The 19,086-nt window shown below is 35.0% G+C and overlaps 2 protein-coding genes across 3 annotated transcripts; both read right to left on the reverse strand.

Moving 5' to 3' along the window:
• Positions 1 to 1,410: 1,410 nt before the first annotated feature.
• LOC129096886 (H-2 class I histocompatibility antigen, Q10 alpha chain-like) lies at positions 1,411 to 14,045 on the reverse strand. Of its 2 annotated transcripts, none has more exons than XM_054605572.1 (11): positions 13,872 to 14,045; positions 10,020 to 10,295; positions 9,229 to 9,525; positions 8,771 to 9,055; positions 8,074 to 8,178; positions 7,489 to 7,518; positions 5,700 to 5,732; positions 5,333 to 5,365; positions 5,148 to 5,180; positions 4,130 to 4,162; positions 1,411 to 3,891 (listed from the first exon to the last, which is right to left on the reverse strand). In XM_054605572.1, the coding sequence occupies exons 1-11, from the start codon at positions 13,942 to 13,944 to the stop codon at positions 3,821 to 3,823; spliced, it is 1,269 nt and encodes a 422-aa protein (XP_054461547.1). In that variant the 5' UTR covers positions 13,945 to 14,045; the 3' UTR covers positions 1,411 to 3,820. The 2 variants fall into 2 exon arrangements, with proteins under 2 accessions (XP_054461547.1, XP_054461548.1); XM_054605573.1 differs by lacking the exon at positions 13,872 to 14,045 and adding an exon at positions 11,870 to 12,061.
• Positions 14,046 to 16,332: 2,287 nt separating this feature from the next.
• qrfp (pyroglutamylated RFamide peptide) lies at positions 16,333 to 16,869 on the reverse strand. Its single transcript, XM_054606628.1, has one exon. It carries the CDS (start codon positions 16,867 to 16,869, stop codon positions 16,333 to 16,335), a length of 537 nt encoding a protein of 178 aa, XP_054462603.1.
• Between the last annotated feature and the right edge of the window lie 2,217 nt (positions 16,870 to 19,086).

A 19,086-nucleotide genomic window follows, 5' to 3' on the forward strand; every position in this document is an offset into this window, starting at 1 on the left:
AAGCAACAAACACGCACCCACCGACACAAACTCACGCGTGTGTGTGTGTGTGTGTGTGCGTGTGTGTGTGCGTGTGTGTGCGGATTCAAAAGACGCGCTGCTCTGTCGCCGCCTAGTGACGTCATGACGTAATGTGCGTCATGACGTGTTTATTTAATTATTTATTTAAATGTAAACGTTGTTGTTGTTCGTTACTTTAATAGATTAGCTTAATGTTAATCTATTAATATATATATATAAAAGTTAAAAAATATATTAATATTAACAACAACGAATATGAATTTTTTATTATTATTATTAAAATTAATTAATATTTGTAATAATAGTAATAATAACAATAATAATAAAGTTATGAACTTGTTTGTATTTATTTTAATTAATACTAATTAATATTGTTTGACATTAATAATATAATATTAATAATAATAAAGTTATGAACTCACATACAATATTGTTGTTTGTATTTATTTTAATTAATACTAATTAATATTGTTTGATATTAATAATATTAATAATAATAAAGTTATGAACTCACATAAAATATTGTTGTTTGTATTTATTTTAATTAATACTAATTAATATTGTTTGACATTAATAATATTAATATAAAAAATAATAATAATAAAGTTATGAACTCACATTCATCATTGTTGTTTGTATTTATTTTAATTAATACTAATGAATATTGTTTGATATTAATAATATATATTTATTAATAATTGTAATTACTTAAATTAAATTGTAATTACTTAAATTAGTTCAGTCACTGATTTTTAAATAAATGGTTATACCTCTAACTTAAATAATCAAAATTAGTTTAAGATAAACTTTAATCAAAATTAGTTTAAGATAAGGAAACTATATATATTCTGACTGAAAAGAGATAAGGCAGACCAGCAAATAATAAAAAATACATGTCTATAAATAATACAATTAATATAGTTTAAAAATATGCATTACTGTTTTTCTTTTATTACAGAAAATCCATAATTTATCAACATATAATACAATTATTTTCTAATTGTTGCCCCACTAAGATGACCTTTTATGCTCCAAAATATAATATAATAATAATAATAATAATAATAATAACCAGAAGAACACCTAAAGCATTTATTTCATGATTGCATATATTATAAATATATATAACTGCTGTGACAAAATCTTAAACCTCTAAAACTTCAGTCACTGAATTTTGGATAATTGGTTCTACCTATATTTTGAATTAAAGTTTTAAAAGAAAGTGTTGTTTAATTGTCACAATGGTAAAGCGCCGCTGGCTTTATTAGCTAAATGAATACTACTCGAAGGTCAAAGGTCAGAAGCAGCTCCTAATTAAGTCAAGATGGGATGTGTCACTGACAAATCCAAATACCGCACTACAGCGAATCAATCACTTCCATTCAACAATGATTTCATATCGATTTATTGTTTATTTCACAAGCAGATAGTGTGCAGGGAAAATGTCTTCATAGTTCAAACCTGATTTAAAGAAGAACCACTCAAAAAAGCATATTATGAGTCAATAGAAAATAAGAAACCATAAAAAAAATATATCTATATGAATAACTCAATGTATGATCAAATCTTAATATTTATAAATTGAATTTATTTAATTGAATTTATTTTTTTTAGATGGCAGCTACAAACACTACTGTCTTACCAGCCAAGTGTTTTTCAGCAAACAATTAATTTAATACACGCAATGAGGACATTTCAGGATTCACTGCAGATTTCTTAAAGTGGCAAATTCCTTTAATATTGAGTAGAAATATAGATATTTGAATTATAAACAGCAGGATAACATTACTCATCATTTCAAATCATAAAAAGCCCCAAAGGCACAGATAAAAATAAACACTTGTTACCAGTAAACAACTGAATAATCCAAAAAGTAATATAATTCATCATTCAAAGGCCTTTTAATTGCCTCACTATAAAGCAGGGGTGTCAAACTCATTTTAGTTAAGGGGCCACATACTGCCCACTTTGATCTCAAGTGGGCCAGACCAGTAAAATCAAAAATATTGATGCACTTGTGAGGGCTTACTGCTACAGTGTGACCCCCAGTGGACTGATTAGGAATAGCTACTTTTATAGAAATGCAATTTATGTCTTTCTGTAATTTTCACACTTAACAAAGTCATCCGGCGGGCTGAGCTGGACCCCCGGATGACCCCTCGGATCCGGCCCGCGGGCCGCATGTTTGACACCCCCGCTATAAACCCAGCACAATCACAAGAGCGCTGGATTTATTTATCTTATTCTTGCCTTATATGTGCACATTCAAAGCTTCTAAAAATGGATTAGGCATTAATGTGATTAACTCATGCTCAATATCACAAAGGTGTATATATTTACAGCAAGCGTTAAAATGAAAAAAAAGCAGAACTTGATAAACCATAAACACTATATTAATTCAACCCTAATTATCACTCAAACTAAATACATTGTGTACTGATTATTAATTCAGATTTTATCCTAAAACCAGTATATTTAAATATTGTAGCCTTCTTTACTACAAATCACACAAAGTGAGTTTTAAATGTTTCTAGTCTTGTAGACTTTGAAAACTCCCTCAATTAACATAATCCGCAACAAACACAAATTGTAATTTTTTCATTTTCATTTCATTTAAAAAGTGCAGATTTTGCTTTTGCAAAGCAAGTCTCAATTCAGCGACATAACATACCGACAGAAACTGAAACCAAATGAAGACCAAAACAGAAATGAAACATTTGTTTTCCTTTTAGGATTTAAGAAGTAATGAGAAGTCTACTTTCAGTAGTTAAATGATTAAATTAAACAAAGGCAACCTAAGTGGTCCTTTCAAAATTGTACTTTTGTACGCTATCTTAGACCTGACCCAGACTAAAGGGGGGACTTCCTATAAACACTGAGCTCCTCCCTCCTCCTCCTCTTCTACATCTGATAACATTCATGTCCCATTAATGGATGTTTCTAACTTGGCTTCTTCCCCGGAGAAGGTATCAAAAGACGGTGGTTACACCTGGATCCTGGCTACACTGCTATTCCTATCATTATTCTATTATACCCACTAATTCTGTTATTAATAGTATTAGTAGACACATTTCTACTATTACTGCCATTATTATCATCATTCAATTATCGCAAACATTCCCTCCCTCTTTTTAAACATCCCTGACCTCACAAAGTCCCTGATGAGCACAAACAAACGTTTGGTTTGGAGTCAAACTCACTAGGGATGCACCGAGCCAACGTCTTCAGTCCCGAATGATTGATTGATATCGATACCTGGGCATCGCTATCGTCAGACACCGAGTACCCATCCGACACCAGCGTTTAATTAACAATCTGTATGCCTCACTGTGTGTGGAAGGGTTAGGGCCTGACTTAGACATTACTTTTCTAACTTTGTGTAATAATATTTCCGTAGATATTTCATTTTAGATGCAAACAAACAGCTGATTGTCGTCAGCTTGATTGTGGCCGTTGTCAGTATCGGGTCGGTGCATCCCTAACTAACAAACGTATTTTCTCTGGATTACTAATTGTTGAATCACTTACTTTTCTAATCACTTTCCTGAATTTCCTTCCTCCTCCTGAACAATAAGCTCATTATAGTTTTTACCCGTTTGAATCAAGCAGTAGAACTAAATTTTGGTGCTGATCCGGGTTGTTTTTTTTAGCTGCTACAAGACCATGTTGATTTGTTGTTGTTGATTATTTTCAAAATTTCCCCTTATAAAGTCTTTCCCAGTAGAAGTTATTTGATCAGTTGGTTAATTTCCAGAGAGTAGAGGAAGTCTTGATGTGCTCATCATGTTATTTGCAGACTTTAGCAGTTCACGTCTGAGTTGTTCTGCAGGAGGCCGTTGGACTCGGGGCTGGCGGGTTGGTTGGCATCGGCTGCACAGATGAACAGAAGTGTTTTTTTTATTCATACAGTAGATACCAAACACATAGACGTCCGATACAGCTTTCATCAGAGGAAGGACTCTCTTTAAGTTTGATTTCATTAATAAACATGAATTTGGTTTGACCACACTTTTGGGTTTTTCTCCTGGTTTAAAAAAATATAAACGTCTTTGGCACATAAAATACTCAAAACTTAATAGAATCCATATGAGAGAAATATCACACTTACTTGAGATAGTTGCTATCCCATTAAGTGGTACCTCTGTTAATAAAAGCACACAAAAGTTAAAACACACATGAATATACAACAAAGTATTTCCATGCATTTTGATATTTTTGGAATGGTCTGTGTAGGATAAGATCACTTTCTGTGAGCTGTCACGTCGTCCATCTTTATACACAGTCTATGGTCCTGATACCAATCTGAAGCTGTGTCCCAATCCAGCGGCTGCAGCCTTCGGAGGACCCAGCCTTCGCGGTCTACGTCAGCCGGGTCCTTTGAATACCGTGAAGGCTGCACCGAGCGGTCCCCGAAATGAGACGGTCTGGTCCACAAATTATTTCCTATTTACGTCACCAGCATTTCGCGCCCCCACCCTTTTGCCGCTCCCGTCTCCTAGCAACCAGCTGCGGTTGTCATAAAAGAGTATAAAAAAGTTAAAATATTAAAGTGGACGAGCTGCTGTAAATAGTGCAGCGGCTCCCGGTAGCGTCAGCTGGTTAATTAATAGCGTCAAGTAAATGAACCGATCATTTTAACATAAGTGTGATCTGATCATGTCCCTTGTTTTTAGTTTAACACTTGTATCTGTAAATATTCACTTGAGTTAAAACCCAATAATTACATTTAAATGTGAATTCTCGCGTTGCTGGTCCACTAGTCGCCATGTTGATTTAAAAAAAAAAATCAACTTCGCAATGCATTTTGGGATATGTTGGGCCGCGAAGGATCCATCAGTTGTATCCTCCGAATCTGGGAAAAGTAGGCTGCATTTGTCGGCCGCATTAGAAGGATTGTGACGTAATCGGTCTACAGATGCACCCTCCGAAGGATGCAGCCGCTGGACTGGGACACAGCTTGAGTCTTTAAATATTAGTTATCGGCTGATACAATCTGATACTTAAATTCATATAAATGACACAGCTGCCATATTATACTATAATACATTAATAATGTAATGGTTCAAATGATTGAAAGCCCTTAACAGTGAACCACGACGTCCAAATCAGTGGACAAAGGTACTTACTAGCTTCATCGCTGTCGAGAGACGAACTGGAGCCTGCGAAGAAAAAGAGTCTATAAGTCTTTAAGTTTGATTTAATTAATAAACATGAATTTGGTTTGACCACATTTTTGGGTTTTTCTCCTTCTGGTTTAAAAAATATAAACATCATTGGCACATAATTCATATGAGAGACATGTAGCACTTACTTGAGGGAGATGATACCTCTTTAAGTTTTTTTTCTGTTAATAAAAGCACACAAACAAAAGTTAAAAAACACATGAATATACAACAAAGTATTTCCATGCATTTTGATATTTTTGGAATGGTCTGTGTAGGATAAGATCACTTTCTGTGAGCTGTCACGTCGTCCATCTTTATACACAGTCTATGGTCCTGATACCAATCTGAGTCTTTAAATATTAGTTATCGGCTGATACAATCTGATACTTAAATTCATATAAATGACACAGCTGCCATATTATACCATAAAACATTAATAATGTAATGGTTCAAATGATTGAAAGCCCTTAACACTGAACCACGACGTGCAAATCAGTGGACAAAGGTACTTACCAGAGTCATCGCTGTCGAGAGACGGATTTGAGCCTGCGAAGAAAAGAAAATCAATTTAAGGTGATTTGCAAAAGGCAGCATCACAGGTTTCTCATAACTGTTTTTATATTATTTTACCATAAATGATAAAACACAACTTAAATAGATATAACAGAGCTCTGTAATTGCAATTATGCTGTTTGCTGTCTTAATGATATAAATGAAAGTTAAACTGAGAGATTTTGATCTTTCATAAAGTCACTCACAGAATCAGCGTTAATTATTGACAGCTGATAAAATATAAACTGCTGCAGTCAACGTTTGTCTTTTTAACACTGATAAAATAAATGGTCAAGAATAGAGGTTGGTGTCTAAAGGGTAAGCTTGGATTCATCAAAGTTACACAATAACACCAACAAACTACAGATGGAGGCAGAGGTAGACCAGCAACTCCTGTGTTCTGAGACTTAAATTAATCAATTATCTAACGATATAGTTTCTCTAGATGGCATTGCTCTGGCATCCAGCACTACCGTTAAGAACCTCAGAGTTATCTTTGATCAGGATCTGTCCTTTAACTCTTATATAAAACAGAAGGACAGCCATTTATCATCTCCCTCCATCTTTATGTATTAATCTCCTATTTATGCACATTACTGATTTTGCTTCTTCCCCGGAGTTCTTGTGCTTTCTCATCTCGCAGGTTCCCAGGAATCAGGGTTATATCTGGACTGTGATCTGGACTGCGATCGTGCCACCTACTGAGGCCCTGCTGACACCCACTGCTACTACCACTACTATTATTAGTCAGATTACTATTATTATTGCCTGTACTATTACGCCTATTGGCTTTGCTTGTACCCTGGAGTCTTTGTGCTTTCTCACCTCGCAGGCTTCTATAAATCGTGGCTGTACCTGGACCGTGGTCGTGCATCCTGCTACGGCCCTGCTGACACCGACTGCTACCACCATTATTATTACTAGTCACATTACTATTACTATTACCTGTACCATTAAGCATTTTAGCTTTACTTCCACCCTGAAACCCTTTTGCTTTCTCGCTCTGCAGGTTTCCATGAATCGTTGTGGTACCTGGACCGTAGTCGTGCCTCCTGCTGTGAGCCGACTGACACCCACTGCTACTTCCATTATTATTATTAATCACATTACTATTACTATTCATTATATCATTATTATAATTCTACTATAGTCATTGCTGCTGTTATTATAAGTATTCTTAATGTTTCCTTCGTTACTCTGCTTACTACTGTGATTATATGAATCATTTATGTCATATACATTGAATGTGTTGTATCTCTGTTATGCTGTTCATTCTGTACACATGACATCTATTGCAACCCGCTCTCCCAGAGGTTTCTTCCTTTTTTCTCCCTGTTAAGGGTTTTTTAGGGGAGTTTTTCCTGTGCCGATGTGAGGGAAGGACAGAGGATGTCGCATGTGTACAGATTGTAAAGCCCTCTGAGGCAAATTTGTGATTTTGGGCTATACAAAATAAACTGAATTGAATTGAATTGAAAAATTGAATGGAGTCTGGTGTCTTTGACGAGAACATAGATAACAGCTTCAGGTACCCGTCATTAGGGCTGTCTGACAGCAAGATAAAGAGGTGAAAATATTCTACTTATAGCGTATATTTAAACTGATATTGATTATTTTATGTGACTTAAATACGTCCACAGCAGTACGTTGCTTTGCTCCTGTGCTGGTTCTCTAAACTCCATCTAAGAACCTCATAGAACCAAACTTCTAAACATCACAAACATCCCTTTAAGAGAAATAAAGTAGTTACCTCTTTTTCCATTCCAACCCCCGATAACACCTGTAAATAAACACAATACATTATCACAAACTGTAATTGATCATGGATGAATCAATGGCATTGGTCTAAATCTGGTCTCTAAATGTAGGTTAGAGGTTAATGTGTGTGTATCTTAGAAGCAGAAAGAGGTCTTTACTCTACACCACTGGGAAGTTCCCAGTACAAATAACTGGGAGTGGACAGACTGTGAGCTCAGTCAACTGTCAGTTCAGTGAATTCAGAATGAAACAAACTTTTGTTATGTATTACGGTTCAATGTGACCTCTGAACACCTCATGTCGTCCATAAAGTAATAACAGACCTTTGTACCTGATGATAAATTCATAAAACACATCTTAACTGGAAAAGACTGAACCATCAAGTACTTTGTAATTGGCGTTAATATACTATATTGAACACTGCATCACAGTATCATTTAATATTAATGATTTTGATACGTAAAACATTACTATGAAGCCAAAACCTCAAGATTAAACACAAAAATTTGGGGAAATATATTCCACTCTACTGCTATCTGGTTGTTGAAAGAGAACAATAGTTGTATATTGCACCTACCCGTTTTATACAAAACGATCAGAATCACACCAGTCAGGAGCAGGATCAGGCCCACTGCGGCCACACCAATGATGGGTCCTGGAGACTGAGCAGGAAGTGTATGATCTAAAACACAGAAAACATTCACAACAGGTTTTCATTCAGTTCACTTTATACAACATTTCTATTCAAAAGGTTCAGTTTAATCATCTTTCTTGTGTCTCAAAAGGTATGATGTGTAACTTTTCTGCATCAAAATGAATAAACCTGCATTTTATATTCTGTTGATTTATGTTCTTACTTAATCCTAATTGTTACAAACAATGTTCAAAACCAGAAAAAGCTGTAATTTAAAAAAAAGGTAACGATGCAATTCATTTGGTCGCCTGTGAATGGACTCACTTCCTCTTTTGTGGGTGAATTTGTTTTACTTTTGATCCAGTTTTAAGCAACCGTTAGGCTCTCAGCTCCTCCAGGACTTCCTGCGTCCTCAGAACACAGATTTTGAAGCTAAAGCTGCTTTTATTCAGTGTTTTAATCAGAGGAGGAAACCTCTGTGATAAAAAAAAAACCTCCCATGATCCCACGCTGCTCGCCCACGTCACCAAACTATGACTGTAAAGTTATCATTTGAGAAGTGCGTTTGGCAGTTTTCTGCAACAAACATGTTTAAACTGCACAAAAGGCAAAAACAAAACAGTAAGGAAAAGTTTCTTACCCCATTCCTTCTCAGCAAACATCCCGGATGCAGGGTGTCTCACTTGGCAGATGTAATGAGACTGGTCAGTCCTTAAGATCTCCACGCTGTCTCTTCTCTGGAAGGTCTCGTCTCCGTTTGGTAGAGTACCCGTAGATTTCAGTCCGTCGTCTTGAGTTAAAGCGCGGCCGCTCCTTAAGATCTTCAGTTCAATCTCTTTTGGGTAGAAACCTGTGGCCAGGCAATTCAGAATGACGTGTTGCTCAATGTTGGTGTTCTTTGTGTACACGTACATCGCTGGAGCAGCTGGAAAGAGAAACCGTGAAGTGAGTTATATTTGCAGGGTTTTAATTATTAATAATAATAATACCTGAATGATACTTGAGCTAGCAACATTATTCCAGTTGCTGGTTTCAGAAAGTGCAGCAGGAATTAGTCCTTAAACCCAGAAATGAGTCAGCATTTTCCGTCATACTTACTGGCGTTTTTTATCTTCTCTTCCTGATAGGTCATGAACTCTCCCATCCATTTGATGCACTCGTTCTCCAGGTAGCCTTTGGTGTATTCTTTCAGCACCTGGACGTCATCCCACTTCCTCTTGGTCTGGATCGCCTCTTGAACCGGGGCGAACCAGACCCCGTTGGAGTCGTCGAAGGACAGGAAGTCGTCCCCGTCGTAGCTGTACATGTCGAGGCCACGCTTGAACTGGATTTTGCCGTCGGGCTGCCTGACGCCCTCGCAACCGTGCATCCACTGAAGAACGTGGAGGTCTGAACCTAGAAAGAGAGGGACGGTGGAACAAGGAAACATTGTTGACATATCAGAGTCAAAGATTTCCACAGAGGGAAATTTGGAAATCTCTTTGTATCGCTCCATAAATCAGACATAAATAGACAAAGTAGTAAATGTTTTCTTTCCAATATTCTGAAAGAAGAGATGTTATTGAAGCTAAATGGACCAAAATCTCTAAGTTGACATGAAAAAGATATGTTTTTGCCTGTAGTGTCTCAACTCAACATGTAATCACACCCAACAGTGGTGTCACAGGGTCAAATGTACATCAGTGAAACCGCTGAAGGTCAGCACAAAACACATCAAACTTTAACAAAAAGTCATGAAAGCAAGATGTTAGAAAGCATTACAATTAAAACCGTCTCAGTTACGTAGATTCGCAGTAGTCCCCTTTTTCTGTGGCTCAGTAACAAAACAGCATTTATCTATGGAGTGATTTTAGTCGTTGATTGTCACGGTCATCTAAAAGTGACCTTACCCGTCACATTCTGTCTCATCCGTTCCATCAGGATGTTGATGTTGACTTTGAACCACTGCTGCTTGCTCTGGCGGGACTGGGTGCCCTTCTCCCAGTATTCCGGAGACAGTCGCTCTTTCATCCAGTCCTGTTTGGGAACCTTCACCTGGTAGTCGCTGTCAAAGTAATCGATCATCTTGTCGTCCAGCAGACCCATGGCGGTGAACTCGTGGAGGCCCGGGAATCCGACAGGTTTGCCGGAGAAGGCTGTGTAGATGTAAGTGAGGGAATGCCTCTCTGCACATGTAGGAAGACAGAGAGATATCTATTAGACAAGGCAGATGAGCACTACAGCTGTCAGCAAATATTCCACATTTGAATATGTATTCAAAACGTTAAAAAAATAGATATCTAAATATCCGATACAGATATCATTTTTCTTTATTTAAAAAATTGTATCATTATGTTTTTGGTCACTTTTAAAACATTTTATGAAACAAAAGCAAAACATAAATAAATCCCTGCAGGGTAAGAGGAGGTTTGGTTAGTTTCTAATGATTTTCAAGCCCTTGTTTCTTTTTGTACCCAAACATAACCCATATATAGCAGTTTGCAGCTGGGTAAAGATGTGTTTTGTATTTCTTGTCTGTTTGGAATTGGCCTATAATTCAACATGATCATTAACCGTCTTTCAATTGAATCATATCGTGATGAAGTCATATTTATAGATATCGTGACACACAATCAGGTCGTCTAAGTTGAATGAGAAAATACTCAGTACTTTTTAGTTATAAAATAATTAAATTAAACACAAACCATATTTTTTATATAGCCTATTTGTTTTTTGAATTCCCAGAGTATTTGATCGAATCAACAAGTAGTCAGCCACATGTTGGCAGCACTTTACACAGCAACTGTGGTAAAACAGAGAATTGAAACCTAAAAAGAAATGCGGCCTGTGTTGTTTGAAACATTTCCTGTCTGACTTCCTCCCTTACATCACGTGTCCTCAGCCTGTTAGAGAACCCAGACGAACTATGTACTTATGTGTAAATAAAATGAATATATGATTTTGATGACGAGGATATAAATCATCTTTCACAGTCCTTCTTTGTTTAAGAGTTCATTCATAACCAGCCTGTGTTCATCATGTCAGAGATATCTCAACAATGTGGCCGGATGACTTGTATGACCTCAGGAGGAGGGAGGTGCTCACAAACCAGCCAAAGATTTACAAGAGAGATAAACACGCAAACATGTCTGCCACACTGACTCCAGCTTCCACTTCACTTTAACAACCGATCCACATATCATATGACATATTTTTGAATAATTTAAGAAAGTGAATAAACAGTGAATAATGATGTCTCTTATTATTCTAATGCCAATGAGAGACGCCTCTGTACTGTTTTAATTTGTATATTGTTGTTGTCTACATCTGTAAACTATTCTAATATGTGTTATTATGGGAAAACACATGAAATATATTATATAATAAATACTTTTCTTGGGTTTTAGAAAGTAAAGATTTTCCAACATTTTAGCATTTAATAATAAATATGGAAATAGGATTCTGTGGTGGTGAGAATGATGGTGACACTTGATAGATGTTGCTTTAGCTTTGGACGCCATGTTGAACACGCAGTCTAAATTACCGTCGACAGTAAACACTCAATCCTCATTTTCTTGTTTGTTTTGATCAACTGTGCCTGATGGAAATGGGTTTAAATAAACAAATAATAAAAAAACTCAACATTCGTTTAAAGAAAATTCAACCATAACAGCAAGAAATACCATTTTCTTCAAATGCGTCTTTTTTTACTTTCGTTTTCAACCTGAGTCACTTGAAGGTGTTAGATTGTTAAACTTACCACATTTCACCGTCAGTCCTGTCCCCAAAAGCACAATCACAGTGATTATATTCATCCTCACATATAATCAGACCTCTTTCTGTTAAAAAACCCGGGTTTGATCGACTGTGTGTCCGTGTTGAGCGTCTCTGTCTGGGCGGTGTCTCTGCTGCTGCTGCTGCTCTGTGGAAGTCAGACGCATTCAGGGCCGCTCGTACATGAGAGTGTTTCACTTCAGGACTTTACCTCGTTTATGTGTTATGGTGAGCATAATATTACACCTTTAAAGTGCAATAATATTCATATTTGCCAACTTTTAAAATAACTAATTAGTTGTTCTGTAAGTGAAAAATAGGATTTATTTCAAACTAAGGGAGAACAAACTACAGTATTTTCTTAATGTTTTTAGTGGAGTACTTTCTTTTATTTCTGGCGTTTTTCAGAATAAAACACTGAGATTGTATTATAATTGCAATTTTTTTTTATAGTTTGTTCTCCCTTAGTTTGAAATAAATCCTATTTTTCACTTACAGAAAAACTTATTATTTTAAAAGTTAGATAAATATGAATATTGTTGCACTTTATAAATATACAGTACCAGTGAAAAGTTTGGACACACCTTCTCATTCAATGGTTTTTCTTTATTTTAATTTTTTTCTACATTGTAGATTAATATTGAAGACATCCAAACTATGAAGGAACACATATGGAATTATGTGGTAAACAAACAAATGCTCAACAAACCAGAATATGTTTTATATTTTAGATTCTTTAAAGTAGTTGAATGAGAAGGTGTGAACACACTTTTGACTGGTACTGTATATCATTTCATGATAAATAAAGAATATTTCACACACTAAATGCTATGCACTTATTTAATCTGGCTATTGTTGGTGTTCCTGATGGACTCACTTATTTTTTGACTAATATGTAAATTATTTTCTTACATAATCAGTTCGTCGTGAGAAAAAAAGTGGAACAAAATATTAGCATTCTTTGCTAGAAATACCACTTAAACAATGAATTTATAATCAGAAATAATTGCTAATTAATTTTCTGTACAAGAGAAACGATGAATCATCTGATCGATTAAACTTTAGGATCTATTATCACGACTTCTACATCTTTCTTCTTCTTTATCTTTCTTCATCATATATCTAATCATACTACTTAATCTTTATTCCATGTTTTCTTAATTTTTAACTAGTTATAATGGCACCAAAACAATTTATACTGTCTATAGAAGATTTACATGCGCCCGTGAACGCACCACTCTGCAGTCTTGTGGTCATGAGGGACCATAAGTACAACTTCCTTGTTTGTGGTTTGTTGCTTTGCTGTTGTAAATAACATTTTCACGTAGCAACTGTGAGAACAGCCTTAACTGTAGGAAGAAACCAAGTTTGTAAAACCTGAAAAGACATCTAGCAAATGAAATAGTATTATGTCATATAAGACAAAGGCAATGAAAGTATTTTTATATATCTTTGCAGTCTGAATAACATATATATCACCAACCATGATATTGTTTTAGCTAAATGTGTTATAGGCCTATGTTAAGATTACATTTACAATATAATAAATTAATAATTAATTAATTCTCTAATAATTTACTGTTATAACATGATTGGTGGATATTAATTGCTTAAATAATGTATATTTATTTTCAACACCACATTATTTAATACACCTTATGTTGATGATACTAATATACTTGTCAGTGGTGGAAAGAAACAAAGTACATTTATTAAAGTACTGTACAATTTTAAGGTACTTTACTTTACTTGAGTCTTTTCATTTTAAGTTTGTACTTAAGTTGTGCTTTTTGCTTCACTAAACTTAAGTTTCAAGAGTTATAATTACTTTTAATTTATAGGAGTTTATAAACAAAACGTGAACAATTTATAACAACATCAAAACCCCATATATACATACACATATATGTATATATGTACATAGTGTTATGGGTTTAAGCATACATGTTGATCATATATTCTGGTAGATATGTCTACAGAGAACTCACCGCCATCCGTGGGGATAACATTCCCCAACACCAGTGGGAGAAGCAGAAGCATCCTGCTAGTTTGTTGAATCATTGTTTAAAACAAAAGGACAAAGTTTTGTTTTAAAGAAAGCAGTAAAATGAACCTCCAGAGGACAGAATGAGGCTGCTTCTCTGTTGTTGTCCTCTTTAGTCTGCGAGACTCATCCAATCAGATAATTCATGACGTGTTGCTAGGTAGATTATATTACAGCAGGTTGTCAGACAGCACATAGAGGATCATATTACCAATGAGGAAGTACTTACTCATGTACAATACACAAGTGAAGTCTTTCTGAAGTACTTTACTTGGCATTTTATGATACTTTATACTTATACTCCACAACATTTTGGATGCCAATATTGCACTTTTTACTATGTTATGAATATATTTTTTGTATTAAACACACACACACACACACACATATATATATATATATAAGACACACCTTCTCATTCAACTACTTTGAAGAATCTAAAATATAAAACATATTCTGGTTTGTTGAGCATACACACATATATATATATATATATATATATATATATATATAATATATATATATATATATATATATATATATATATATATATATAAGACACACCTTCTCATTCAACTACTTTAAAGAATCTAAAATATAAAACATATTCTGGTTTGTTGAGCATTTGTTTGTTTACCACATAATTCCATATGTGTTCCTTCATAGTTTGGATGTCTTCAATATTAATCTACAATGTAGAAATACATAAAAAAATAAAGAAAAAAAAACCATTGAATGAGAAGGTGTGTCCAAACTTTTGACTGGTACTGTATATATATATAATATATAAATATATATATATATATATATTTTTTTTAATCCAATAAATAATTAGTTAAGTAACTAGCTACTTGGGTACACTGCGCCACTAGTCTGATGAAGACCTCTTTATTCATTTCAAACAAAGGAACACACACAAAGCATACTTCCAATATATCTATCTATTTATACATATTTATGTACATATAATATTACACTGTAAGACTTTGGATTTGACAGAAATACTTTTACATGTACATTCACTTTGTGCAGAGAAGCCGTCACATTTGCTGCAGTGTCCTGTTTTTTAAAGGGAAACACAGAAGATGTCACATCGCAGTGTTCAATCCCTTACTTTTTACTACCAGTCATGCATTTAAATGTTTTTTCTCCTTTTTGTGTATAGTTTTGCTCTCAGATTTAAATGAAGTGTTGATGGAGGCAGTAAACAAAATCAGTTTCTTCTTCTTCTGTTGAATATGTCCTCTAACTCTGCGTGTTGCTGGAGGCTATGGAAGCCCATTACTGCCACTGGGAGGAAAGATAAATAAATCTTGTAAACAATAAGCTGTTGAGAAACTTTCTCAAAATTATGAAATACTAACTCAATCCTTATGAGAAAATAACTTGTTATTAAGAGATACTAGGTCATTATTATGAGCTACTAAATCATTATTATGAGATACTAAGTTGTAATTATGAGAAACTAAGTCATTATTATGAGATGCTAAGTTGTAATTATGAGATACTAAGTCATTATTATGAGATACTAAGTCATTATTATGAGATACTAAGTCATTATTATGAGATACTAAGTCGTTATTATGAGATACTAAGTCATTATTATGAGATACTAAATCATTATTATGAGATACTAAGTCATTATTATGAGATACTAAGTCATTATTATGAGATACTAAGTCATTATTATGAGATAGAAGTATTATTATGAGATACTAAGTCATTATTATGAGATACTAAGTCATTATTATGAGATACTAAGTCATTATTATGAGATACTAAGTCATTATTATGAGATACTAAGTCATTATTATGAGATACTAAGTCATTATTATGAGATACTAAGTCATTATTATGAGATACTAAGTCATTATTATGAGATACTAAGTCATTATTATGAGATACTAAGTCATTATTATGAGATACTAAATCATTATTATGAGATACTAAGTCATTATTATGAGATACTAAGTCATTATTATGAGATACTAAGTCATTATTTATTCATTATTATGAGATACTAAGTCATTATTATGAGATACTAAATCATTATTATGAGATACTAAGTCATTATTATGAGATACTAAGTCATTATTATGAGATACTAAGTCATTATTATGAGATACTAAGTCATTATTATGAGATACTAAATCATTATTATGAGAAACTAAATCATTATTATGAGAAACTAAATCATTATTATGAGATAAATCATTATTATGTCATTATCATTATTATGAGATAGTTTCTCATAATAATGACTCATAGATTCTCTTTTGTATGGGTTTTCACAGGGAGTCCGTCGTCGTCTCCCTCATAAATGGAAAAGATGCCTGTTTAATGAATCCTCTCCTCTTTCCCTCCCCCTCGTTTTAAATCATCTGTCCCACTCCGTCCTCCCTCCTTTAATCCATCCATCCCCTGTCGGTCCATCTTTTCCTCCCGAAGCGGAACCCGAATCCCCCTTTCTCCCGGCTCACGGCCTGGAGGCCTCCGGCGATGGAGGTCAGAGCCTCGTTCCTCTTCCTCCCGTCCTCCCCTTCTCCTCCCTCCTGATAGTTCATGCTCGCCAGAGAGAGACCCCCGGGGAAGGGTGACAGCGGCCGGCCCACCAGGTCTCCTCTCTGGGCTCTCAGCAGGGCCTCCTCCTCCCAGGACCCCTCCTCCTTCTCCTCCTTCTCCTCCTCCTCCTCCTCCTGGTCTCCTGGCCTCAGCAGGAGGTCTCGAGGCCACTCGACCCCGCCGTCGGGCCTGACGAGCCAGTCGTCGTCCAGAGCGGCCCTGAGGCGCAGCAGGGCGGACTCCAGCTCGGCTCCGTCCCCCGGGGCCAGGAGGGCGATGGGGGGGTGGGGGTACGACGTGACGGTCCGCGGGATGAGGCAGAGGAGGGTGAGGGAGAGGAAGGTGAGCTTTGAGGCACCGAGATGGAAAAAAAGTCTCATCTGGAAACAAGAAGAAGATTTTTAATCTTTGTTATTATTGAACAAATTAATTCAACTTATTATTATTATTATTATGAGTCACAATTATATTACTGACACCATAAATGCTTTTATTATGATTATTATTCTATTATTTCCACTGCTGCTGTTATTATTAGTATAAATAATCATTAATCTGCTTACTGCTCATTATATGAATCATTTATATCATATGCATTGAATATATTCTAAATGTCCCGTAGGTTTTCCTGTACAGATTTGAGGGTCCTCGGACAGAAGATGTTGTAAATTGTAAAGATTGTAAAACCTTCAGAGGGAAATTGGTGATTTGTGATTTTGGGCTATACAAAACAAATTGATTTGAATTGAATTTATCTTAAATATAAACAGCTCATAATCTGAGATAAAGAACCTGAAGGCAACGGGACAAGATTTGTCGATCCGTTTACTTGCATTCAACACAACTATAGCAAATAGGGTGAATGTCAGGATTGAGTAAATGAAAAATCTCTAAACATCGAGCGCTATTCCAACAAAAATTTTAATTGTGGCACACATCATTAAAAGAAATATATGAGGGTACAAAACTCTACATGGACAAGGGAAAACGTTAGTTGGGAAAAACATTTATGAAATGGTTAGGTTCAGGAAAAGAGCGTAAAATACTTTGTTAGGTTTAGAAAAAGATCGTGAAATACTAGTTGTTATGTATTTTGAATTAAACACTTTGTTTTTCAGGTTACAAAGCTGTCAAAAGACAAACAAGCCCAAAATAATAACATCTCTGTAGTGGTGATTTATCTTTCCCATTTTCAAACACTCAAAATGTTGAACCAGGAAAATGAATAATAACCGTTTATGATAAATAACAATGACTTTTCTCAGAAATATAAGATAACTATGAGCATCGCAAGCTCTCAAATGATTTATTAAAAACATAACTGACATGCAAGAAAATCTAAAGAAATCAAATGTGCAACTGAAGCCTTTTGCAACTACACTTTTATCAGGTCAAATGTTGTTGATTTTTGTGTTTTTTGCTTGTTTTTTATGTAATAATGTCATCTATCTGTATTGTTTTAACTGTTTCAGGTTTTTTTGACAATGTTAAGTGTGAGTTTGAGTACTTTTTAAACGCTATACAAAATAAATGTATTATCATTATATTATCATTATATTAATATTAACAATAATACATAAATAAAAATAAATGCAGCGTGGTTAACAAATTAAAAGCTAAATGTCTTCACTGTGTTGTACACAAATATTCTGCAAGACGCATTTTGCCAAAGTGTCAAATAAATGTTTAAAATCTTTTGCAATGTAGAGTGCGATAATTTGAGTACCTTTTAAAGCGCCAAACTAAATAAATGTATTATTACTAATGATAATATTAATAAGTATGTTGATTAGAATAGTAAATAAGTCTTTTTAAACAAATTTAAAGCTATGTTTCTTGGCAGCTGCGGACACAAATATTCTGCAAGACCCATTTTGCAAAAATGTCAAATAAATGTTTAAAATCTTTTTTAAATGTTTTACTTTTTCTGTTTACAGAATTTGAGTTTCTTTTAAAGCACTAAACTAAATAAATGTATTAGTATTGATAATAATATTAATAATAATAATAACAATAATCTAATTGGTTAGAATAATACAAATTAAAAAATCAAATTAATATTCTGCAAGAAACATTCTGTCAAACGCGTAAAATAAACATAAAAAAAACTGAAAAAATGCCCGGAGGAATTATTTACTTACCTTATCTTATCTGTTAGCATTAACGATGAAGAATATGGGAGAAAGTCACATTTCTTACCTTGTGTCGAGCTCCAACTTGTTGAATCTGATCTAAATGTTCGTCGCCTTTCACCTTTTAAAAACTGCCCTCCTTCCTCCCGGTCACATGATGCCGCCGCTTCCTCATTGGTCCGCTGGTCGCTCTGACGCACGGTGGCCGTAACCTTCATTCTTTCAGCTGAGAAACCTCTGGGCCCACTTCAGCGTTGGGGGGTCCAAAGTGTCGTTGCAATTACCGCCGCTTGATTAGGGAGCCAATTCATTAAGATGTTTGTGAGGAGAGGAAGTCGAGAGCGGCTTCCTTTGTGGCCTTGAAGGTCATCTCCTGTGAAAACACAAACACACCTGAAAGAATGTCCTTTAAAACCCAACCTCAGTCCTATTTCACTGATTTAATTTGTCTCCAATTAGAGGAGA

Source organism: Anoplopoma fimbria, chromosome 10, assembly GCF_027596085.1.
Source record: "Anoplopoma fimbria isolate UVic2021 breed Golden Eagle Sablefish chromosome 10, Afim_UVic_2022, whole genome shotgun sequence".
NCBI lineage: Eukaryota > Metazoa > Chordata > Actinopteri > Perciformes > Anoplopomatidae > Anoplopoma > Anoplopoma fimbria.